Source organism: Trifolium pratense, linkage group LG7 (assembly GCF_020283565.1).
Source record: "Trifolium pratense cultivar HEN17-A07 linkage group LG7, ARS_RC_1.1, whole genome shotgun sequence".
Lineage (NCBI taxonomy): Eukaryota > Viridiplantae > Streptophyta > Magnoliopsida > Fabales > Fabaceae > Trifolium > Trifolium pratense.
Window position 1 is genome coordinate 56,459,209 of NC_060065.1, and position 25,534 is coordinate 56,484,742.

General features: G+C 31.0%; 2 protein-coding genes and 1 pseudogene across 5 annotated transcripts; 1 reads left to right on the top strand and 2 right to left on the bottom strand.

The window, feature by feature from the left end:
- Positions 1-3,854: 3,854 nt before the first annotated feature.
- Positions 3,855-4,750, top strand: LOC123894152 (PRA1 family protein F3-like). The gene has a single exon (XM_045944056.1). The coding sequence runs from the start codon at positions 4,018-4,020 to the stop codon at positions 4,579-4,581; it is 564 nt and encodes a 187-aa protein (XP_045800012.1). The 5' UTR covers positions 3,855-4,017; the 3' UTR covers positions 4,582-4,750.
- A 945-nt stretch (positions 4,751-5,695) lies between these two features.
- LOC123894153 (RNA exonuclease 3-like) lies at positions 5,696-11,448 on the bottom strand. Of its 4 annotated transcripts, XM_045944057.1 has the most exons (8): positions 11,394-11,448; positions 11,160-11,248; positions 7,888-8,039; positions 7,643-7,776; positions 7,253-7,479; positions 6,942-7,148; positions 6,410-6,490; positions 5,696-6,142 (listed from the first exon to the last, which is right to left on the bottom strand). In XM_045944057.1, exons 2-8 carry the CDS (start codon positions 11,198-11,200, stop codon positions 5,884-5,886), a joined length of 1,101 nt encoding a protein of 366 aa, XP_045800013.1. In that variant the 5' UTR covers positions 11,201-11,248; positions 11,394-11,448; the 3' UTR covers positions 5,696-5,883. The 4 variants fall into 4 exon arrangements, with proteins under 4 accessions (XP_045800013.1, XP_045800014.1, XP_045800015.1 ...); XM_045944058.1 differs by having other exon boundaries at positions 11,160-11,440; XM_045944059.1 differs by having other exon boundaries at positions 8,593-11,427.
- Positions 11,449-21,750: 10,302 nt separating this feature from the next.
- On the bottom strand, positions 21,751-24,067 carry LOC123896684 (annotated as a pseudogene).
- Positions 24,068-25,534: the final 1,467 nt, after the last annotated feature.

Below are 25,534 nucleotides of genomic sequence, written 5' to 3' on the forward strand. Positions count from 1 at the left end.
AGTAGCTACTACTCATTTCTTATGCAACAAGAAGAAACAAAACAGGTAACATTGCAATACTTATTGCTTAAAAAAAAAACACATTGCACTCTTTCTCATTCATGCTTTACGATAAAGAAATTAACAATTTTAACTTTTAAAAAATGTTAAAATATTTATTATACACAAATAATTTGTTCTTGATAAAATAATTAAAAAAAGAGTAGTATACACATAAGTTAATAATATAAAAAGAAAGAATTATTTTACAAAAAGTTGTTTTATAATATAAAAAGAAATATGACAATATGTCGTAATTATTATAAGCCCTCAATATACCTACACGGGCCTATGGCCTAGCATATGCTCAGGCAGAGATATTTTTATAAGTCTATTTAGTTAAATATGTCCTTATATGCCATTTTCTAAGTGCCAGACAAAAAAAACGTTTACTAATAAGTAGAAGAAAAAAAATAGGGATACTGATGACTTTTTATGATAAGATTAAAATTTATCGCATGATTTGAGTTGTTGTAGTTAAAGTCTCACTCTAAAACACTTTTGCAATAGCTACTACTCATTTCTTATGCAACAAGAAGAAACAAAATAGGTAACATTGCACTACTTATTTCTTAAAAAAAAAACACATTGCACTCTTTCTCATTCATGCTTTACGATAAAGAAATTAACAATTTTAACTTTTAAAAAAAATTTAAAATATTTATTATACACAAATAATTTGTTCTTGATTAAACAATTGAAAAACGAGTAGTATACACATAAGTTAATAATATAAAAAGAAAGAATTATTTTACAAAAAGTTATTTTATAATATAAAAAAAATTTGACAATATGTCGTAATTAATATAATCCCTCAATATACCTACACGGGCCTATGGCCTAGCATAGGCTCGGACCAAGATATTTTTATAAGTCTATTTAGTTAAATTGGTCCTTTTATGCCATTTGCTAACTACAAGACAAAAAAATCGTTTACTGATAAGTAGAAGAAAAAATAGGGATACTGATGACTTTTTATGATAAGATTAAAATTTATCGCATGATTTGAGTTGTTGCGGTTAAAGTCTCACTCTAAAACACTTTTGCAGTAGCTACTACTCATTTCTCATGCAACAAGAAGAAACAAAACTGGTAACATTGCACTACTTCTTGCTTAAAAAAAAACACATTGCACTCCTTCTCCTTCATGCTTTACTATAAAGAAATTAACAATTTTAACTATTAAAAAAATTTAAAATATTTATTATACACAAAAAATTTGTTCTTGATAAAACAATTAAAAAAAACTAATATACACATAAGTTAATAATATAAAAAGAAAGAATTATTTTACAAAAAGTTATTTTATAATATAAAAAGAAATTTGACAATATGTCGTAATTAATATAAGTCCTCAATATACCTACACGGGCCTATGGCCTAGCATAGGCTCAGACAAGATATTTTTATAAGTCTATTTAGTTAAATAGGTCAGGATGCAGACTATTAAAAATGTCTTTTAGCCTAATAGACCGGCCTATTTAAATTAATATGAATTATAACACAACAATTTAAATCAATTAATTCTTTCTGTTTATTATAAAATTAACTTCGTTGAGAAACCAACTTCTTAACGCGCCGAAGGCGCGTGCAACGCACCGAATACACCTTGCGACCTAACGCCCCGACGCAATATAACGCGCCGAAGGCGCGTCCCGTGCGTATGCACGGGTATGTACCTAGTTAAGCACTGAACATAGTACATTTCTTTTGTTACCGTCTATGATTTCGCAACACATACAAAATGCACAAACAACTTGGTAAATTAGCAATCAATCATTAACTAGTGTAGTGGTGGTTGACCTTAGACTCGATAAGGAGGACTACAGTTTGATCATCTGCAACTGCGATCGAAAGGGAGTTAGGGAATTAAAATCACTTAATACCAGGATGGATCCTCAAAATAAATTAGACGGTCCAATGGACTAGATACTGATGATGAAAAAAAAAACTTGATAAATTAACACGATACACAAAATCAATACCCTCCAACTATCTCTCGTGGTGAAAAATAAAACACTCCCGTGAGAAAGTGCGCATGTAAAGAGGATGTTTTCTCTCCCCACCCCCCGTGATTCTTTTATACCCCCTGAGTTTCCAATTTTACCCTTGCAAAAAACTTCGGTTTATAGAAACCGAAGTTTTTTTTGCCTTGAAAACCGAAATTTACTTTGAATTTGCACTAGAAAAAATTCGGTTTCTGCGAACCGAAGTTTTTTACAAGGGCAAAATCGGAATATTGGGGGGTATAAAAGAATCATGGGGGGTGGGGAGAGAAAACATCTGTAAAGAGGCCAAATGGCAAGCCCAAGGATTAAACTAATAAGGCCAGCCCAAGGAAGATGACAAAGCTCAATTAGATATTTTCCAAGAATTATTATTTAAATATTATATAAATAATTTTCCTTTTTAATCTTTCTATTTACTTTTAGGGCCCGTTTGGTGCACAGGATAAGAGACAGGATATGAAAACTGTATCATATCCTGCTGCAATCCAGTGTTTGGTGATACAACAGGATATGATAAGTTAATCCTGAAGCTTATCCTATCCTGTCTCTCTAGTTATAATTCTTATCCTAAATTTGAGCTGGGTTACCAGCAGGATAGGATAAGAAAAAAAAAATTACTGATTTATTTTATAAAATATATTTTAAAATACATAAAATAAAATTAATAAGATATAAATAATAAAATAATTCATTTTTAAATATATATGTGATTTTCTCACAGGGGTAATTTTGTAATTTATATATTCTAAAAAATCAAAATTTTACTAAAATTACAATATTTTAAAGTAAAATGGTTATTAAAAAATTGACAAATAGGGATATTAATTTAAATTTTATAAAAAGTTAAATATAATTCTTTTGCAATAGTAGTTTTATTATTTACGTATGAGATATATCATATATTTATTAGGCTTATCTAACATGTATATATTATTGAGTTATTTATTTGATCATGATTCATATAAAAAATTTAACTTGATTATTTTCTCATGATTTTTATTTTAAATTATATAAAATTATTTGATTACTTATTTATATTTTTTATATATAAAATTCAAAGTATTACAAAATAATTTTAAAAAAAATAACAATTGTTTTACAATAGTAATTTTGTCAATTAAATATGTTATATATATATTTTATCATATTATTATGAGCAAGTATGTATTAAAAACAAAATATAATAGTTATCATGTTTGTTATCCTGTGTGCACCAAACACAGGATATGATAACTGAGTATAACTGTTATCCTGCTGTTATCATATCCTATCCTTATCCTGTTTTATATCATATTCTGTCACTATGCTATCCTGCGCACCAAACGGGCCATTATACGTATTGTCAAACTCTAACCTCTCTCTGAGTACTTACAACTAAAATATCCTATAGAATAATTAACCACCTATTTTTTTTTGTTACATAAGAGAAAATAAAGAAAAAACAAGACAACAATGGAATTACTCCATAATAAATTCTACACCCCAAACATCCTCCAAAAAAATCTCAACAGATCACTCCCTAATAATTAACCACCTATACTCGAAGCAAACATTTTTTTAATACTTTAATTGAAGTATGAAAACAATGTTAATTTCCAAAATGTATGTATGTATCATCATCACACCATACCATATAATAAAACAAATAATTTTATTTTCCAAAATGCTAATTTTCCAAAATGTATGTACTTACTTACTATCATCACATGATTCACATCATCATACCATATAATAAAACAAATATTTTTTATTTTTAACAATAATAATAAATGAAATAAATAATTAATAAATATAAACAATAATGCCGACTTAAGTTATAAATTTATAATAGAAACTAATCATTCATTTTAATAGGAAACAAACAGTCCATTGACAAAATCGTCGTCTTCTTCATTCATTCATTCAATTCAACCACATCTCACAGAGAGAGAGAGAGAAAGAGAGAGAGAGAGTCTCTCACACACACACCATGACTACCACCTACGGAACAATCCCAACTTCCTCATCACCACCACAAACAAACCTCGAATTCATCTCACGCGCCAAAGAACGTTTCAAAGCCGGTCTCGGTACTCGCCGTCCATGGAAACTCCTCTTCAATTTCCGATCATTCAACCTCCCAACCAGTCTCTCCGACGCAATCACTCGCATCAAAACAAACATCTCTTACTTCCAGATGAACTACGCTATCATACTTCTCGCAATTCTCTTATTCAGTCTCCTATGGCATCCAATCTCACTCATCGTTTACCTCGTTCTCATAGCTGCTTGGCTTTTCCTCTACTTTCTTCGTGATGAACCGCTTGTTATCTTTGGTAGACTTATCAGTGATCGTGTTGTTCTTATTCTCATGTTGATTCTCACCGTTGTGTTGCTTTTGTTCACTGGTGCTGTTCTGAATATACTTGTGGCGGTTTTGGTTGGTGTTGTGGTGGTTTTGCTTCATGCAGCTTTTAGAAATACTCATGATCTGTTTCTTGATGAAGAAGAAGGTGTTTCGTTTTCTCCACCTGGTGCTGCTACTGTTTCTTGATTCTGTCATCATGATGATGATGATGATTGTTTAGCTTTGAATTTGTTGTTTAGGGTTTGTGAAATTGTGAAGAAGAAAATTTGTTGGATCTTTGAATTTATGTACTGATGAATTATTTGTTGATGTTGTTTGTTACCTGCATAAAAATAAAAACAATTATTTTTCTTCATTTAAAATTTGCATCTATGTATGAATTTTGGGATTTTGACATATTTTTACTCGAGCTCGATTACTTGTGGGAACAATTTTTAGTCAGCTTTCCTATTCTCGTGGCTGGACTCTAGATTATCGGAGTCAACCATATAGTTAATAAAAAAAAATTATTGTGGTTTTGGATTGATAGGGGGAAATTGAATCAAATGATGATGAATTGACAGACAAATTGAGGAGAGTGACAGAGGGAAGACTCTGCATCTGGGTAGTTGTAACCAAACCACCCAAAAATGTCTTTGAAAGGGAGGTGAATATTTTACTTTCAATTTTAAAATTTATGTTTTATTTACTTACTAGTAATTTTTCTCTTTATTTACTTATACGAAAATGTTTCTCGAATACAAACATCAACACCGTGTGTATACGATCTTGACTTTGACATTACACACATCTGAATTGTATTTTATGTGTCTAACTTTTATGTGTCTGAATAACACACATCAAGATGCTAGATGCTAGGTGAGAGAGCTAAGTCATAAGTAAACACTAAATTAAATGAGATCTTGTATAATTTTTATTTATTTTCAAGAGTATTAGTAGTGAATATAGTATGCATAGTTGTTTTTTTTTTTTTTTTGATAAGCATATAGTATGCATAGTTAATAACAAGACTCAAAGTAATACAAAAAAAAAAAAAATAAATAGACCCTACCCCTCAGAATAAAAAATAATAATATTCATCACAAGATCCAATTATAAGTTCAACGAAACAATAGAATAAAAATTTATAGTTTTATTTGAGTGCCGTGTGTTGAATGTGTTTAACATAATAATTTAAGAATAACATTGTTTTTGTAGCCTCTCATATAGTGGCAATCTAAAATGCTTTTTAGATCTACGAGTTGATCCGTTGAAAATGGATCGAAAATGATTTTAGTATCGAAGCAAGATCAGAAACAAGTTAATCTTTAATATTTATTTATTTAGTGTATGTTTAAATTCACGGTAAATTAGTGCAATTTTTTTTTGAAATTATAATGGTTTCACACTAAACATAAGTCACCATATCAAAAAGATTATACTCCAAACACATGCTAATGCTAAAAAATGTACATGGTTGATATTGGAGTTATGAACAAACTCAATAACTCAAGCTTCCACAGATTTTGGCTTCAAATCCAAACACCAGCACTTATAGTCCGGTTGTGAGATGGCATAAAGCTCATCTGGTGTGAGGTTGTCAAGCTCCTTGGATCTCCAACTGTCGCAAATGCCAACAATGCTGTCACTCGGAGCCAACTTTCCATAGCCTTCATGCTCATGAATCTGATCTCGCATTCTCTTGTACAGTCTCATCACAGAAACACAATCTTCGTACGGGTCATGAATGCCAGTTTGGATCTCATAACTGTAAAGCAAAAGCACAATTATATTGAAGACAGGTTCAAACATAGTAGGATCATATTAAAATACAGTAGCTAATGATGATACCAAGTGAAATGTAACTGCAGCAATCTATTCAGGTCAATCAATTATAAGGTACACACACACACACACAAGTGGGCCAATTAAATTGAAGGTCAATATGCAGTATAATTATTATAGAGAAAGGAAAAATATGATTCGATGAAGCAATCCAAGACTTAAAGAAGATCGAGGGAAATATGTAACTTGCCCAAGATATGTTCTGGTAAGATACTTAAGCGAATGACTGGCGAAGTTTGTCTTCGCCAACGGACGGTACTTTGCAGTGTCTCTGCAACACAAAATATAAGAACAGGCAACATGTTAGTTTTAATAAATACAAATATCTGCTCACAAATCAGAAACTGTACATTCTTTGAACAATAAATTTTAATACAGCATTTATTCAGTTTATGAATAATCCAAACAATTGAATAGAATGGATCACTAGAATCTGGAAACTTATTTATGACAACAAAAAAACAGATCATTGTAACTATAAAGTTCAAGTGAATTCTACAATGCACCTGATAAGTTATAACCATGTAGGCGACAAAAAAAGGAATAAAACAGATGGAACTCGGCAGTTTCCGATAATTAATTGTTTTGTTTTATTCATTCATCAGATAATAGACTACAAGTACTTAAAGGCCCGAAGAAGAGAATGGCTGAAATAATTGGTTGGAAAGAAGAAGAAAATTAATGATTAAGCATAACCGAATCGGTTACTTAAAAAGGTCTACCTGATCAGGTGATAGGGATAATCCATTCCCAAGCAATCAAAATCATGGGCCAAATCATGCCCTACAACAAGTCTGGCCTTGCCACCATCCAGTCTAGCTTTACCAATGGATTCTCCATTGTATAGAATTTGCAATACTTTTTCCCGAACTTCCTTAAGTGGCATACCATCTCGAAGATGCTCTTCAGTCAGCCCAGTTATATCATACCTGAAAAATGTCAAACAAAGTCAACCCCAACACTCACTATTCCTCATCCAACTTTCTCTTTTGTCAATAAAGGAAAACAACCATACAATACAAGGATGAAGTACCTATAGTTAGTAACAGGGATTTGAGGTTTTACATATGTGTGAAAGATTAAGTTCTCATCTTCATCAACCAAGCATATTCTACCACAAAGTTCCAGTGATCCATCACTTCCCCCACCAACCATTTCACAGTCCATTGCAATTGCTCTAGGGCGCCAGTCACCATTATTTTCATCAGAAGAATCCAGAAAATCAATATGGGAGTCTATATAGGGAACTTCACTTGTGCCCTGCAACAGTTTCACACACAGTGAACATCCTTACAATAACAAAACAAAAGACACAGGAAACATCAACTGAAAGCCGGTTTCTTTGATTTATCAGATTGAATAATAGACATAATAAGTTGTTTAATTTCATACGAACATTTTTGGTTACTAATAACCAACTTACCATAGGAACAGGGGCAGATAGGCGACAAGTTTCGCTATGGTCATCAAGAGAAGCGGGACTATCAAATAGTGTCAGACAAAGTTGACAACCCCATTTAGAGAAAATAGCTGAACAAACTCCTTTAGCCAAAGGTCCTAAAACAAAGAAAAAACAAAAGGACACAAAAAGAACGAACAATAAGTTAAACTTAAACATTGCAAGGCATAATGCTGAAATTGGATTGAATATGCAAACACATAACTAACCGATGAGATGCTCCCTCAAAGATTCAAAAGATTTGCAGTGCTTCTTACAGACCATACATCTAGGTTGATGGACAGAGTGGTAAGAGGTTTTCATGTGCTCAATAAGATGTTCTTTCTTCTTATATTGCCTATAGCATGCCGGGCATTTTTGTCTGTAATGTGTAGGAAGAAGTTAGCTATTTTTAAACAACCATATGCAAATCTGTCAACAAAAAAAAAACAACCATATGCAAAGAAACAATTATACTTGAAAACAATGCTATCGAATATTGGCTCATGCGCATTTTTTTTTTTTTAATGTGCCGTTTTTTATTATATATCGAGTTAGCTCATAAACCAAACGAGTCGAACTTTATAACGCTCAAGTTCAACTCCTTTATTTAACGAACTTAAATTTCAACTGAAGTTCGACTCGTTTGGTTCACGAATTAAGTTCAACGAATTAATTACTGAATCGAATCTCAAACTGTTTTCAAGTTGGTTCGGTTCATTGTCAGTCCTACAAGATAGTGAAAATCGGGGGATTGTAACACAGATTGTAAAGAAGCATAATGATCATTTATCTAACAAACTAATTGGGGTCACATTCACAAGATTCTACCAAATTCAGAAATTCATATATATTGCATATAGATTCATACATATGCATATAAAAAAAAAACTTCAAAAAGTGAATTTACAGAAAACAGAGAAGAGAATATATACCGTGAATACATGAGTGATAGCAGGAATGCAACGAATCTATGTATAGTGAGAAGGTTTACTAAACTTAAATGTAATAATGGGTGAGAAAGTAACGGCCGCAGGTTATAGACAAAAAAAACGTGGTTTTTAGGGTTTCTGCACATTAAATACTGTTTTTCCAAACCAGATCGCAAACCTGAAAACCCGAAATTTGGAGGACGTGAATGCTATATTGTTAATATTTAATCTCATATAGTGGCGCGTGGCGCCGACGCCCCATTGTAAAGACTAAAAATCCATATACAAAGTAAAATAAACCCCAACAACATACATACAGACTAAAAAATACACAATTAAAGGGACAATCATACTTAATAACTATAATCAACTTTGTCATTTCCCATTAAAATAAGTTCTGAATGTAAATCTTGAGAAAAAAAAATCTGAATGTAAATTGTAATCAAAATAACATTCCATCAAGTTCTAAATGTACTCAAAAAGGAAGGAGAAGGAACACAAAACTGAGAAACTAAAAGGAAGTAGAAAACAAACCTTTGCACATAAATAGAGCAGCAATGACAGAGGCAGAACACAAAATAGTGAAGAATAATGAACTCGAAGAGAAGAAGAAGGAACACTCAAAGACAAAGGAACAGAGTAATGATGGTGAACTCGAAGAGAAGAAGTAAGAAAATGAAAAGTGGCCACAATTTCCTCTTAAACACGTGGGTTAATAGATATTAGGTCACCCAAAGGGGTATGAGAATAGCAAAATACCCTCAACAAATTAAAACAATTTAAAAAACTAGGATTTTTCTGAAAATTTAGAGTAGCCCCTAAAAACACGTTAATGGGCACAAAAACGCTATCACGCCGCTATCAACTGCTTTTTTGCAGATGCTATGACCGCTTCTCTCTGTGGCGCTTCACGGCCCTATAGGCTATAGCACAGCGGTGAAGGGCCTCGCCACAACGCTACGCCTCTATAGCGTCTATGTTGTTAATCTCGGATAGCGGCGTGTAGCGCCGACCCTCAAAAATGCTATTGCGGTATAGCGGGTAGCGCTATAGTGGTATAGCGGTCATGTACAAATTAAACATAAATTCCAACAACATACATAAAATAGAAAAATACCCAAAATTAAAAGGACTTTCTTACTTAATAATTATACTAAATATTGTCATTTACCATCAAAATAGGTTCTAAATAAAGACTAATAACATTCCATGATTTTACTTCTCCCGATATCCCCAACTGATGCTTCTTTGCTCTTGTTATTCCTTCATTGGAAGGGTGAAAACAAAAATCACAAATAATTGTTTTCTTGCTGCTGTCTTTATAAGAATTCCACTTGCAACCTATATCAAGGTTGTCACCAGTAGGCTTAATGAAGCCTCTGTTATCAGCAGTTCTAGAAGATGGTGCCATTGCGCTACCAAACCGCTCACTTATGATTTATTTTCAAAATAAGGATTTTCATCAATTTTTTTCCCTCCAAAACGCTAAAGCGGTCAAATAGCGCTACCAAACCGCTACGCCACCGCTACCAAAACGCTATTTTCCTGCAAATAGCGGCCGCTATTTCCGCTTCTCTAAATAGCGGAAAGCAGCCTTATAGCATAGCAGAGAGGTGGTAAAACGCTACGCTATAGCGCTATAGCACGCTATAGCGCCGCTATTAACATCCTAGTATAGCGTGCTATTAACAACACATGGAATCAAAAGAGGGTACAAGTCCCCTGATCTCAGGCCGTTGCACATCAATCCTAGCCGCCCCCACCAATTTCCGATTACAACCACTCACGAACACGGCAAGGGGTGACAAGATCGTGGAAGCAAGGGCGGAGCTAGGCCTTTTGAGGGGTTTCAACTGAACCCCTAAATTTATTATTTTTGCACCACTAGTTCAATAATTCAAAATTTTCAACCCCCTAGACCAGAGTCCTCGCTGCGCCATAGGATAAACAACTTAATTAAGCGTTTATAGCATAAGCACTTACTATATAAGTGTTTATATATAAACAATAAAATAAAGATACACTATTATCGCATGAACTATGCATCATTGTCATAATCTATCATGGAGAGCTTATGCAAATAAGATAAAAGAAACTTATGGACGTGTCATGAGCTGTTTCCATAAACTCACCCAAACAGTATCATAAGTGCTTATGTAAGTAAATAAACACAAATAAGTCAATCCAGTCAGACCTCGTAGAAGATTCTATCGTTGATTCTCTTGTTACTATTTTCGATGAAATTCACAACATACATAAGAGAAACCATATATTAAAGCAAGTTTGAAAAATTATTATATTAGAAGAAGATACTCATTAGCACACACAAACTGAAAAATTACTGGAATATTGTTAATTACCAAGGAATTGAATACAATAGATTCCCAATTACTATTTTGAACAATAACCTGAACAATGCTACATAGCAATAATGAATTGAATATAATGAAAATCCGAATAATTTTATTTGACTAGCTTTCAGGTGAATAGTGAATAATCACTCACAAAGCATGCATTGATGAATGTAGAAAATGAAAACTAAGAAAACGAAAAATAAGAATTTGAGTGACCTTTTTGGTAGGTTTTCAAGAGGGTCTGCTTCGGATCCCATTGAGAGTATTTAGTGTAATTGCCAGAATTTAGCGTAATTTTGGATACACTGCAATATGAGTGGGAAAGAGAAGAAGAAGAAGAAGAAGAAGAAGAAGAAGAAGAAGAAGAAGAAGAAGAAGAAGGTAAATTGAGTAAAACTGTGTAAAACCCTAACGAAATGGTGGAAGAAGAAGAGGAAGAAGAAGACACACCTTTGTTCTACAAGTCAAAAACGCAACGTAGCATACTATTTTTGATCAATTGCACAGACTCATACCGTTGGTGTAAATTTTTTTACACTGACGATGCACGGTCAGTATAAAATTAATTTACTACTGTAAGTTTTTAACTACTAGTATCCGGACCCGTGCCAAGTACGGGTTAAAAAGTGACTATAAAAATTAAGATTTTAATATTTCAAATTTCATAATTATCTAACACAAAAAATGATAAATTACACTAATATATATATGTTTAATAAGTCACCAAATTTTTTTGTCTTTAAAAATATGTGTAACAAATTTTGGTACTTCAAAAATTAAAATGCCAATAATTAAATAATGACTAAAATTTTGGAAAAAACAAATAAGCCCAAAAATTATTTTTTTTTAATAAGGGATCTAAATTTTACTTTTATGAAAATATGAAGACCAATATACATTTAAATTTATTTTTATTACAAAAACAATTTAACACAATTCAAATTTGCTGCGCACATAAAATAAAGTAGAGTAGTTACATTCGAAAATCGTCTTTTTATTTCTAAACTTTTGACTTTCTGCATTTTATTTAAAGTAAATTAGTTACATCCGAATATCATCTTTTTCTTACGGTTAGCCTGACATAATTCGGTTCCTGCTTTATCCTTACTCAATCATCGGAAGTTGGACACTTCCTCTATTTTTACTCGATGTGGCCTCCAGGAAACGACTTTCCTTCATTGTGTTCAGGACTATACATTCTCTAGAAACCTTTGGCACCACATTGAATTCAATGACTGAACTTTCTTCTCTATAATTGACGCACATGATTGGCTCAAGGTTGGCTCCATGTGTCCCCAAGCTAATTCCTTCTCGGCTGGTGTCTGGTGTATGGAGATATCATAATTTAATTTATTTAAACAATGAATCTTGTCCTTAAATCAGCTATCCTTCAACATCCAGAGCTTGGTCGAGATTTTCACGTCTTTTTTCTCCTCTAATCACGTTGGTACAGGTTCATCAAATGAAACAATGAAAACTTCTCTTGGTGGTCCTCAACGTTGACGGTAGTTGTTTAGGTTCCCCGATTAGAGCTAGTTATGAGGGTCTTATCAGATACAATTTATATTTTTACTTACCAGACTTTTCTGGCTTCATTCGTGAGTCGTCTGACATGATGCTTGCGAAACTTTATGTTGTTTATAGAGGTCTTACATTGGCCAAAAACTTCATTTTCTATCGGTAATTACTCCCAAGCACGGGCTAGAAAGGCCTAATTGATTTTTACAAATTTAACAATTATTGTGTGATTTATATATTATTATTCTTTATTTTGAAATTAATTTTTTTTATGCTATTTTTTTTGTTTAATTTTATGCTAAAATTTTATTAAGACAAAAAGAAATAGATTAAAACTAAGGGACGTAAACCGAAACGGCAATTTTTTTCTTCGATTTTTCCAATTTTAAAATTTTGTAGTATATCAGTTTTCAACCCGATATGGATCGGACATAGACACCGTTCAACTGATCGGACCAACCGGTTTAGTCCGATTTTAAAACTCGCTTGATTTAAGTTCATAAGAAAACTGAAAAAAAAATCATAATTTAAAAGAAAACGAAAACGACATCAAAAATATGAGAAAAATGAGTATGCACTAATGGTGTAAAATAATTTTATATTGTCAACCAATAACAACCATGTTTTCCGTCACTTCACCCCATTTTGTTGATATGACATGTCAAATTGACAATTTTTTATTACATGATAGTGTAAAATTATTTTACACTGTCAGCGCATCTTCATTAAACTCAAAAAATATTACACAATAGAATTTGAAGTAGAAGAGACTAACCAAAGTTTAAGTAGACAACACTTCAAGTGAAAATTTACTTTTTAAAGTTTGAACCGAATAGTAGTCCCCATATTAATTAACAAAAAAAAAAATTAGTCCCTTGTATTATTATATGAGTAAAAATATAAGCCTTATATTAATATATGTGTAAAAAAAATAAGCCTCATATAAATTACAAAAAAAATCCTCATAATATCATTAGTAAAATAAATATGAAACAAAATATTAAATAAATATAGAACCATGTATAACTTATATCATTTAATTGTACATGTCAATATCCTCTTGATTAGGCATGACAATGGGTAGAGTATGAGTAGGGTACTATAGTACTCATCCCCATACCCGCAGTTTGAAAAAAATACATATACTCGTCCCCAAACCCTGCATGGGTAACAACCTTTGTACCTGTGCCCATACCCTATGGGCACCTAAGTACCCATACCCGTACCTGTTACCCGCATTTTTGCGAAAAATAAATTGATCAATTATAAAAAATCATATCATTTTAATAGAAAATTATAAACAAAATCATTACTAACCTCAAGTTAAAATTCATATATTTGTTGACATATTCACATTGGATTTGCATAATCTTATAAATAAACATTTTTATTAAAAATGTATAAGAGTTTAATTTTTTAAAATTGATATACATATATATTATTATATAATAATATAAAAAATATAAAAAAATAAATAAATATTTTGTGGGTATGGCGCGGGGTGGGTACTAAGGTACCCCTACCCGCACCAATACCCGCTCATTTTTATGGGTAATTACCTATACTCGTGCCCGTACCCAACATACGGGTTTTTACCCTATCCGTCGTGGGTTTTTTTGTGGGTGCCCATTGGGGATGTGTCAAATTGCCATCCCTACTCCTGATAATATGAGTAAAAATATAAGTCTCATATAAATTACAAAAAAAATCTACATAAATTACAAAATAAAAATAGGCCCCGTATTAATATATGAATATAAATATAACCCCATGTAAGTAAATAAAAAAGTAGACCCTCATATAAATTATAGAAAAATAACGCATGTCCCTTAATATATGAGTAAAATATATACTCTTGAAGGCCTCTAAGCAAACAAAAAAAAAAGAGTTAAATTAATCTCATAATATCTATAGTAAAATAAATATGAAACAAAAATAACCTAAAAAAATTATCTTATATTAGTTAATTTCCACATCAACACCCTCAAAATAAAATTGTACTGGACAAAATATCGGGGCATCATCGCCTAAGACCTAACTCGCCTAAGTGGGTTGTTCGCCTAAAAATGATGAAAGGCCCGTCGGGATAGAGGGTCTGGTGAAGATATTTCCCTAAATGGAAGAAGGGGTAAGCATGAACTCCGTCAAACCTCAGGAGATTGAGGACCAAAATTATAGTCCATGTGAGATATATGTCCCTAAATAGGTGGAACGGTCATCTTCACATCGTGGTGAGGATATCTCGCCCCAAGTTGTTATTCCTAGGCCTATATAGGCCACTCTACATTTCTAAAGAATCGTCACTTTCTATATATACTCATCTATTCTCATTCTGAGACCTAGAATTATCTCTAGATAAGTTAAATATATACTCCCTAAAATAAATGCATGAACAAAAATAAATATAGAACCTTGTATATTGTATAAAGTTTTAAAATAATAGGTCTATGTATTAATATTTGAATAAAAATATAGTACTCATATTAATACATGAGTAAAAATACCGGCCCGATATAAATTATAAAATAAAAATAGACCGCGTATTAATATATTAATATAAATATAGTCCATGTATAAATTAAAAAAATAGATCTCGTATAAATAAATAAAAAAAAACATATATAGACCCCATAAAAAATACAAAAAATAGGTCTATGTATTAATATATATGAGTAAAAATATGAGCTCTCAGTCCACAAATTCTAACTCAACTGGCAGAAATGCTGAAAATGCTAGAGCCGAAATATTAAGTAATTTTTTTATTATTTCAATTTAATTTTGCATAATCTTTTGAAGAAAGTCAGTAATATTATAAAATGAGTAAGGATTCGTCGACAGCAGGTGCCAAAGTTTAGTTTGATACCAAATCTCAACCGTATATTTTTTTTATAAGCACCGTATATTTTATTTAATCTAAGGCTCATAATAGTTTGACACCAAATCTCAACCGTATATTTTATATAATCTAAGGCTCATAATAGTTTCTAAGTTAACACAATTCTATTTAATTACGGTGTATCCTTTTCACCCGATCAATCCTATTGATTTCAATTTCAATAATTCAAAAACCTAATTCTTTGGTTTCCTTGTTCAATATATAACGTAGCAAAGTTTGAAAATATATCTTCTCCTCGCCGATTTCAATTACACAGTCACCATTGTTCATATACCTAAGTATTGATAACTCTTGATTTTTTTGGTGCATTGAATCGGCAGAATTACCAGCAATTCAAATTAATTTAAAGGGGTTTTCATTACACCAAAATCAATGGAGATGATGCATTATCTTGTGACTTTCAAATTTTTATTTTGTTTATAAAAGATTATTTTACGGTATTAAGTATAAGATTTTTTTGACTGAAAAAAGTATAAGATTTTTTTGTACCAAAAAAACTATAAGAATTTTTTATTTAGGGAAATATATTTGTCCGGTCTATTAAAATAGAAGAAGAGAGAATGATCAACAAAATTATAGAATAAAGAAGAAAAAGTTGAAGAAAATTATAAAGACAACAAATATGATTGATAAAAGAGAGAATAAATTAAAAATTCAAGTAATTCAAGTAAATAAATAACAATGAAAATAACTAAGAGAAATAACTAAAAGAAAAGATTTGAAAAATTGTGAGTTGTAGTATTCACACAAAGATCATATATATATATATATGGGGTTTTCTAACTTAGACCCTAGTTAGGTCTAAGTTAGCAAGGTGAACCTTTTCAATTGGACCAAAATACCCATTCTTTTTAATTAATTAACCAAAATACCCATTAGTAGACGCAGATCCAGTGTCGCGCGCGTACCGAAGGACCATGGTTACAGACCGTTGATTTCCATCAGACAACCAAGATCTGATCTCATCAAGACTGTCTGATCAATCAGACAGCCCAGATCATCCTGATCCATCAGATTCCAGCGCCTGCGCCACACTGGATTACAACCTGGAGAGAGAAAAATTTGCTTTTTAAAAGTAAGACACGTGTCACACAATGGTTGGCTGGGCGTGATTTTTGTTCATTTAATACTTTGAACTCAATTATTTCATTGTAAATTAATTTTTTATTTTTTTATTTTTATACCAAAATTCATAATTTTTTTTTTGTCTACAAATAGAGACTTGGTTCGTTTGATTTGGACACCGAAAAAAAAACGCAATTTTTCACTACCTTAATCTCATTTTTTGTCTACTAAATACGTTACTTGTGTGTTGTAATTTAACACGCACCACTCAACCAACTCACTGAAACCATTATACCAGGAAAATAGTAGATAATATTCTGGAACTTTTGGTATATTTTATGAAATTTTTGGAGACCTGAAACTATTTTTAGTTAATTAAATGAGATAAAACGGTAATTAAAAACTAATGTTTGCTTCTGAAACCATTTTACTGGTAGAATGGTTGCACATAGTTATATTCTGAAACCATTTTACTGGTAGAATGGTTTCAATGAGTAATTTATTAATTGTGTTTGCTTCTGAAACCATTTATCTGGTACAATGGTTTCAGAGAGTTGTAATCTGAAACCATTTTGCTGGTAGAATGGTTTCAGTAAGTTGATTATTAGTTATTTGCTTCTGAAACCATTTAGCTTGTAGAATGGTTGTACATAGTTGTATTCTGAAACCATTTTACTGGTAGAATGGTTTCAGTGAGTAATTTATTAATTGTGTTTGCTTCTGAAACCATTTATCTGGTACAATGGTTTCAGAGAGTTGTAATCTGAAACCATTTTGCTGGTAGAATAGTTTCAGTGAGTTGATGTAAGGTAGTGAAAAATGAGATTAAGGTAGTGAAAAATTTGGTTTTTTTTTCTGTGTTCAAATCAAACGAACCAAGTCTCTATTTGTAGAGAAAAAAAAATTATGAATTTTGGTATAAAAAAAATAAATAAAAAATTAATTTACAACGAAATAATTGAGTTCAAAATATTAAATGGAAAAAAATCACGCCCAGCCAATCAGACAGCGACACGTGTCCTGCTTTTAAAAAGTAGATTCTTCTCTCTCCAGGGTGTAATCCAGTGTGGTGCACGCGCTGGAATCTGATGGATTCGGATGATCTGGGCTGTCTGATTGATCAGACAGTCTTGATGAGATCAGATCTTGGCTGTCTGATGGAAATCAACAGCCTGTAACCATGGTACTGCGGTACACGCGCGACACTGGATCCGCGTCCATTGATGGTAATTTGGTTAATTAATTAAAAAGAATGGGTATTTTGGTCCAACTGAAAAGGTGCACCTTGCTAACTTAGACCCAACTGGGTCTAAGTTAGCAGCCCCCTATATATATATATATATAGAGAGAGAAAGAGAGAGAGAGAGAGAGAGAAAATGGAGATATGAATAATTTTGTCTTTAATATGAAATTAAAATCATTAATAACAAATATGACCAATTAGTCAAAATAATAAATTACATGATTCATCAACAAACAATAAAAAACATTCATATATTATCACATCTTTTTCAAAAAAGAAAATTCCATGATTCTTTTTTTTTTTATGGTCAAGCCATGATTCATTTTAAAAAAATATAAAATATTATTTTCACGTTTTTTCATTTTGTTTAAATCATTTCATCCACAAAAATAAATAAATAAATAAAAATTGGTTTTTAAAATTATTTGAAGTTAGTCAAAAAATAAAATAATTGAAGTTGAAATAATAATAAATGAAATATTTTTATTATTATTTTTAAATCTTAAATCGAATAACTTCAGTGCTGATTGGCTTGCTAAGTTGGGCTCGGCGAATGATACCAAGATAAAAATTTGGGAGTCCCCTCCTGAAGCTTTAAAGAGCATTGTTCTGTCTGATGCTTTAAGGGTACTCCACCCTAGAGCTTAGTTTTCTTTTTGTCTTTTTTCCTTTTTAGCCAATGTACCAAAAAAAAATCGAATATTTTAATTTATTAGAATTATTTCATTATGAATTATTTCCTTTTTAAGTAGGCAATTTAATATAAGGCATATTTCATTTCTTTTTGAAATAAGGCATATTAGAATATTACTGTTTTAAAAAAAAGAATATAAGGCATATTCCATTTTATTATAAAATAATAATAATTACAATATAAAAAAAATTACTTTTTATTTTGTCAATAATTCACTATTATTTTATTAATAACAAAATGTTCTCAATATTCTTGCATTCTCCCATGAAAACAACTTTGTATCTCGTGTTCCATATCTTTCTTTATGATCACATTCCTGAAAAATAGAAGAAGAGAGAATGATCAACAAAATTATAGAATAAAGAAGAAAAAGTTGAAGAAAATTATAAAGATAACAAATATGATTGATAAAAGAGATAATAAATTAAAAATTCAAGTAATTCAAGTAAATAAATAACAATGAAAATAACTAAGAGAAATAACTAAAAGAAAAGATTTGAAAAATTGTGAGTTGTAGTATTCACACAAAGATCATATATATATATAGAGAAAAATGGAGATATGAATAATTTTGTCTTTAATATGAAATTAAAATCATTAATAACAAATATGACCAATTAGTCAAAATAATAAATTACATGATTCATCAACAATTAAAAACATTCATATATTATCACATCTTTTTCAAAAAAGAAAATTCCATGATTCTTTTTTTTTTTTTTTTTGGTCGAGCCATGATTCATTTTAAAAAAATATAAAATATTATTTTCACGTTTTTTCATTTTGTTTAAATCATTTCACCCACAAAAATAAATAAATAAATAAAAATTGGTTTTTAAAATTATTTGAAGTTAGTCAAAAAATAAAATAATTGAAGTTGAAATAATAATAAATGAAATATTTTTATTAATATTTTTAAATCAAATATTTTAATTAATTAGAATTATTTCATTATGAATTATTTCCTTTTTAAGTAGGCAATTTAATATAAGGCATATTTCATTTCTTTTTGAAATAAGGCATATTAGAATATTACTGTTTTAAAAAAAAGAATATAAGGCATATTCCATTTTATTATAAAATAATAATAATTACAATATAAAAAAAATTACTATTTATTTTGTCAATAATTCACTATTATTTTATTAATAACAAAATGTTCTCAATATTCTTGCATTCTCCCATGAAAACAACTTTGTTTCTCGTGTTCCATATCTTTCTTTATGATCACATTCCTGAAAAATATAAGAAGATAGAATGATCAACAAAATTATAGAATAAAGAAGAAAAAGTTGAAGAAAATTATAAAGACAACAAATATGATTGATAAAAGAGAGAATAAATTAAAAATTCAAGTAATTCAAGTAAATAAATAACAATGAAAATAACTAAGAGAAATAACTAAAAGAAAAGATTTGAAAAATTGTGAGTTGTAGTATTCACACAAAGATCATATATATATATAGAGAAAAAAATGGAGATATGAATAATTTTGTCTTTAATATGAAATTAAAATCATTAATAACAAATATGACCAATTAGTCAAAATAATAAATTACATGATTCATCAACAATCAAAAACATTCATATATTATCACATCTTTTTCAAAAAAGAAAATTCCATGATTCTTTTTTTTTTTTTTTGGTCGAGCCATGATTCATTTTAAAAAAATATAAAATATTATTTTCACGTTTTTTCATTTTGTTTAAATCATTTCATCCACAAAAATAAATAAATAAATAAAAATTGGTTTTTAAAATTATTTGAAGTTAGTCAAAAAATAAAATATTTGAAGTTGAAATAATAATAAATGAATTATTTTTATTATTATTTTTAAATCGAATATTTTAATTAATTAGAATTATTTCATTATGAATTATTTCCTTTTTAAGTAGGCAATTTAATATAAGGCATATTATAGATATATGTATATCAACATTAAATGTGAGGAATGAGGTTGAATGAGGAGAGGAGAGAGAAAGGGAAATAAGTCTGGCTTATTACATATTATAGATATCATTTTATGGAAAATTGTACTTTCACCCCGAAATTTCAAGTTACACACACCATCCATCAAATTAACCAAACGCTCGTGATAGACGGTGCTTCGGGATACAGATTAATAATATTAAAATGGAAAATAAAAATCAAATTAATATTAAAACAATAACTTTTTATATTTTTAGTCCTCATAATTTTTTGACAAAAATAAAATTAAAATTAATCTACTATAATATTTTTATTATTAGGGACAAATTAGTCATTAGTTTGTTATAATAAAATGGCTAATTTATTCCTTCAAAACTAAGTTTGTTATAATAAAATGAATTAATTTGGGTGGAATGAGTAGTTCAACTGGTTAAGCTAGTTTAACTAACGGTTAAGGAGTTGGAGGTTCAGTGTTAAGTCTTAACAAGGAGAAAAACTAAAAATAAACATATAACATTGTTTTGACTGAAATAGATCCATTATTGTATTTATTGTTTTTATTAAACAAAAATAAACGTTGAAATAAGATGGTTTTGTTGTTCAATCACAGCAAATATGACCAGTATATCATATATACAGAGTCACAGACATATACAAGCACAAACACACCCACACACAAAGAGAGCATTTGAGGCTTGTTAAGATAAGACACAAGTAGAACAACACAATACAAGTAGTCACAGCAAATAAAACTCTATCATCATGCACATAAGGCATCAGAATGTAAGACATCATGTTTTGAAATTTCCACTCCATTATTTTTTGGAGTGTTATTGACAATTCAGTGAGAGCCTCATTTAAAATAACTTAGTTCTTTGTTTTCTTGTTCAGAACTTAACGTTGTTGGATTTTACTTTGTTTAGACGTACTCATCACACATATATCAGTTGTGAACTTCTGACTGATGTTGTATTCATCTTCCTGGTGATAGCTGCTACTGGCTTCCTCGAGGCGTGCTTTCTTCATTCAATAGTTCACACAAGACATGTGCCTCCTGCAAAAAGGATATGCATTGAAAAAGTATCTCATACATATGTATTGAGTATGAGTCATCTCTTTCAGTCTTTCCATGGCTGAGTGTTACAGATGTGAGTGGAAGAAGCCATTTAGAATCATGACTGATAGATTTTCCCCTATCTTTCATGTTATCCAGGCTATTGAATTGGTCATTTCATATGGCATTCATCCAAACTGGTTAGAAGTTAGAACAGTGTTTTCTTGCTGTTTTCCTGTGAAAATGTCCCAATCCAAACGAAGTGTACAAGAGTGTAACAACTAACAATAAATCAGTATAATTTGAACCCTTCTCATCTAGAGATCAAATAATTATGAGGAACATAAATATCAAGGATAGGATCCCAAACCTAGTAAAGAGAAGAATTGAAGTATTGATTCTAATAGTCTATCATATAGATTGTGAAAAACTACAAAGAGTATTGTATTTATAGAGTCACACAATTATTCTAATAATAATTGGTCATCATCGGGATATCCGTTTGCCATCCTAATCTCGTCCATCGCAGAAAACATACGGGGAAAGGTCACAGCTTTGGCACCATTCCTTGCAGCCTCAAGAGTCGCATGACTAACCGTGTTTGCAAGGTCAGCCCCGGAGAGATTTCAAAAGGTCTTGCATATCGTGTTGCATTTCGTGTTGCTTTTTGTATGCATCTGGTTTGAGAACATCGACATGGCGATCAAATCGCCCATGTTTCACCAAAGCCTTGTCTAGTGAGTCTGGAACATGAGTAGCCGCAATCACAATTATGCCACTTTTTTGCTTCAACCCATCAAGCTCAACAATCAACTGATTAAAAGCCATCTTCGTGTGTATTTGATCGATCTCATCAATGAAGATTATACTCCGTGACTGCTTTTTCGCAGCAGCAAAGAGATCCCTCATCCTTCGTGGGCCATCACCAAAATGTGTTTCAAGTTCACGTCCATTGCAAGAGAAGAAAGGAACCCCAGCCTCTCCAGCAACAGCACTCGCCAACATTGTTTTAACGCTGCCAGTCGGGCCAGCAAGCAAATAACCTTGTGGGACCTTCGCACCTAGATGAGCAAAGCACTGTTGCAAGGGAAACATGTCATCTAACAGAATAATAAAGGCATTCATATGTAGTCAAGAAAATACATGACTAATTCTCAAGAAATCATTTTATTGCTTCGTGAGATTCAAGAATGAGTACTCTAATTTAATATAAAGATGGTGGATTATTATCCGAAGCAATAAAATGATTTCTTGAGAATTATTATGCCAGGGAAGTCTACCTTGGGATCTCGAAGGTAGTCAACAATTTCTTTTAGTTTTGCCTTTGGATAATAAGCACCTTTTACGTCCCTGAATGTAATATTTGACTCCACATTGGGCTGCACGTCTTCATTCATACCAAGTCCTGGGAAAGGTGAAAGAGTAAAACAGAGAATGTGATTGTGATTTCAGCAATAAAGCACATATAAAAGTAACCCTATTTTGTTTATTATGATTACTACCGGAAGACATCAAGTTAACTGATCATAGTCCCCAACAAAAGATTATGATGAATGCTACCAGATAACCAAGATCAGGCACCCAAATACAGCGCAATTAACTATACTATTTCAATAATATAGCAATGCCATAAATTTATTCAAAAAAACCACCACGACCAAGTATTTTTGCCATTTGGTTGGAACAACGGTATGAATCACACAACTCCACAATGCCCTATTATGCATTGAGTTAAAAAGAATAGAATTTATTTACTTCAAAAGATATTTTTAATAGTTTGGCTTATAGTTTTCCTAATCACCTCTCTACCTTAACTATTCCATCGATTCAATCCTCCTAATTGATGCTTCTACTAGTCGTCTCGTCTTCAGATATGTCCAAAACCATCTAAAACTATACCATCCTTTCTAGTTTCTACCATATGGAAATACAGTGAATACAAAATCCAAATAGTAACCAACCGCTTCGAAAAGTGTTGAGTAAAAATTGACTTTGATCCAGCCTATCAATTTTGACCAATGCTTTAACATACTCGGAAAGCGCTGAAGCATTAGTATGTAGAGATGGCTTGCTTTCAAATTCTATGATGACAGCTTCAGGATCATTTTGTTGAGCAGCTTCGGTGGTTGTTTCATGTGCTCCTCCAAAGCTTGATTGGAATCTCTCCTGGGTGCAGCAAAGCCTGTTTCCTGTAGAAATTGAACATAACAATAGCTAAAGGACAACAATTGTTATAGGTCCTGGGTTCGATCTTCAACTCCATTGCAAACAACAACAACAACAAAGAAAGTCATACTTTTATCAAACAAAGGTTTGAGCTTTCCAAATCCTGGTTGATGCCTTGTCGCCTGTAAAAGTTAAATGACAAATGAAAGATACATACAGATCATATTTTTTTTATTTTTTTTCATCCTCTGGTTCCTAGGGGGAACGGGGGGCCTAGTACTCCAGGGTTCGGGGCGAGTTCTGGCATCAAGTGGTTTCAGTCCCCTCCCAAATGCAGTTGCGGGGATGGAACCGTGGTCCTCCCTACCAAGTTCAGCGTCAATCACCACTGAACCAACTAACATTTGTTTTACAGATCATAGTTTTGTTTTCATGAAAAATCAAAACTTTTCATGAATATGCTAAGATTAAGGCAATTCTTATAGCATAAATAAATAAAATAAAAAGGGGTTTTCAGTTTTCTCTTACTTGTGTTATCAAAAGCCTCCTCAAAGCCATGTCAGGTTGATTGAGTTTGCTCGCAGGTTGTGAAGATCAATCGACACTCTCACGTTGAACCAGCGGCAGACTTAATTAATGGAGAAACTTTTGGAAAAAATCTAACAAAATAAGATTTACTGAAAAATTGTGTGCGTAATGCTATATAGAACAAAAGCACTGCGGTGGTTTCTTTTGTATGCTTGGAGAAGAAGGTAGGTAGTAACAATAAAATGTCGATTTTGAAATTTTTATGATAAACAATTTTAAGAATAATAATAATGAACATGTTGGTATTATTTAAGAGTAACAATATATACTTACCAAAACAAAAGGGTAACAATATATTCTGAATCCAAAAATTGAAACAAAAAAATCCCAAATTATTAGTAAACTTATAAGTTTTTTTTTTTTAAAACAAGTAAAACTTATAAGCTAGGAAGCACCGACACTCCTCAGATTAGGCGTGTCAGTGTCGGACACGTGTCGGTGTTCGTGTCGGACACCGACACTTATGATTACACTAAATTATGTCATTTTTCTAAATTTTTATCGGTGTCGACGTGTCAGACGTCAGTGTCCGTGTCGTGTTCGGTGTCTGTATCTGTGTTCGTGCTTCATATCTTATAAGTTATAACAATAATAACAATATATACTATAAGTAGTAAAACTGGCAGTAATGTATTATTAATAATTAGCATAGTAGGTATGGAACCGTGATCTTCACTACAAAATTTAGTGTCAATTCACCACGCAACCAACTAACTTTTGTTTAAATTTTCATTTTTTATAGAGTTTGTTTATATCTCTTTTTTCCTATTTTTATCTTAATCTTTTTTTTATTGCCTAAATTTTTTATAATCTTTTTATTATTTTTGTGTTGTTCTTATTTTTATGGATAGATTCATATTTTTGTTTTGTTCCTATATTTACACATATTTTTTTAAAGATAAATTAGTAAAATTGGTAGTAATCAATTTTATTATAAGGAGTATTAGAAGTAGATTAATAAAAATATAAAATTTCATTAGTAAATTTTTTTTTATAAAATTTGATAAAATTTCAAAAAAGAAAATTTGTGCATAAAATTTCACTATCTTACTTTAAATCTTTTATTAATAAATAAACTAATAATTGTCCTCGTATGCTTAACTCGGTTGGTAGGAATATCGCATATATTATGTAGGAACCGGAGTTCGAACTCTGAACACTCTACTTATTCACCTTTAAAGGTGGAATTTCCAACCACTAGACTACTATAAAAAAAAAAACTAACAACTAACAATGAATCAGAATAATTTGAACCATTCTCATCTAGAGATCATATAATTATAAGGAACATAAGGATAGGATCTTAAACATAAACATAGTAAAGAAAATAATTGAAGTATTTATTCTAATAGTCTATCATATACTTCTTCCGTCCCATAATATAAGAAAAATAAAATCACATTTATTAAGAAAAATAAAATTTGATAATTCGAAATA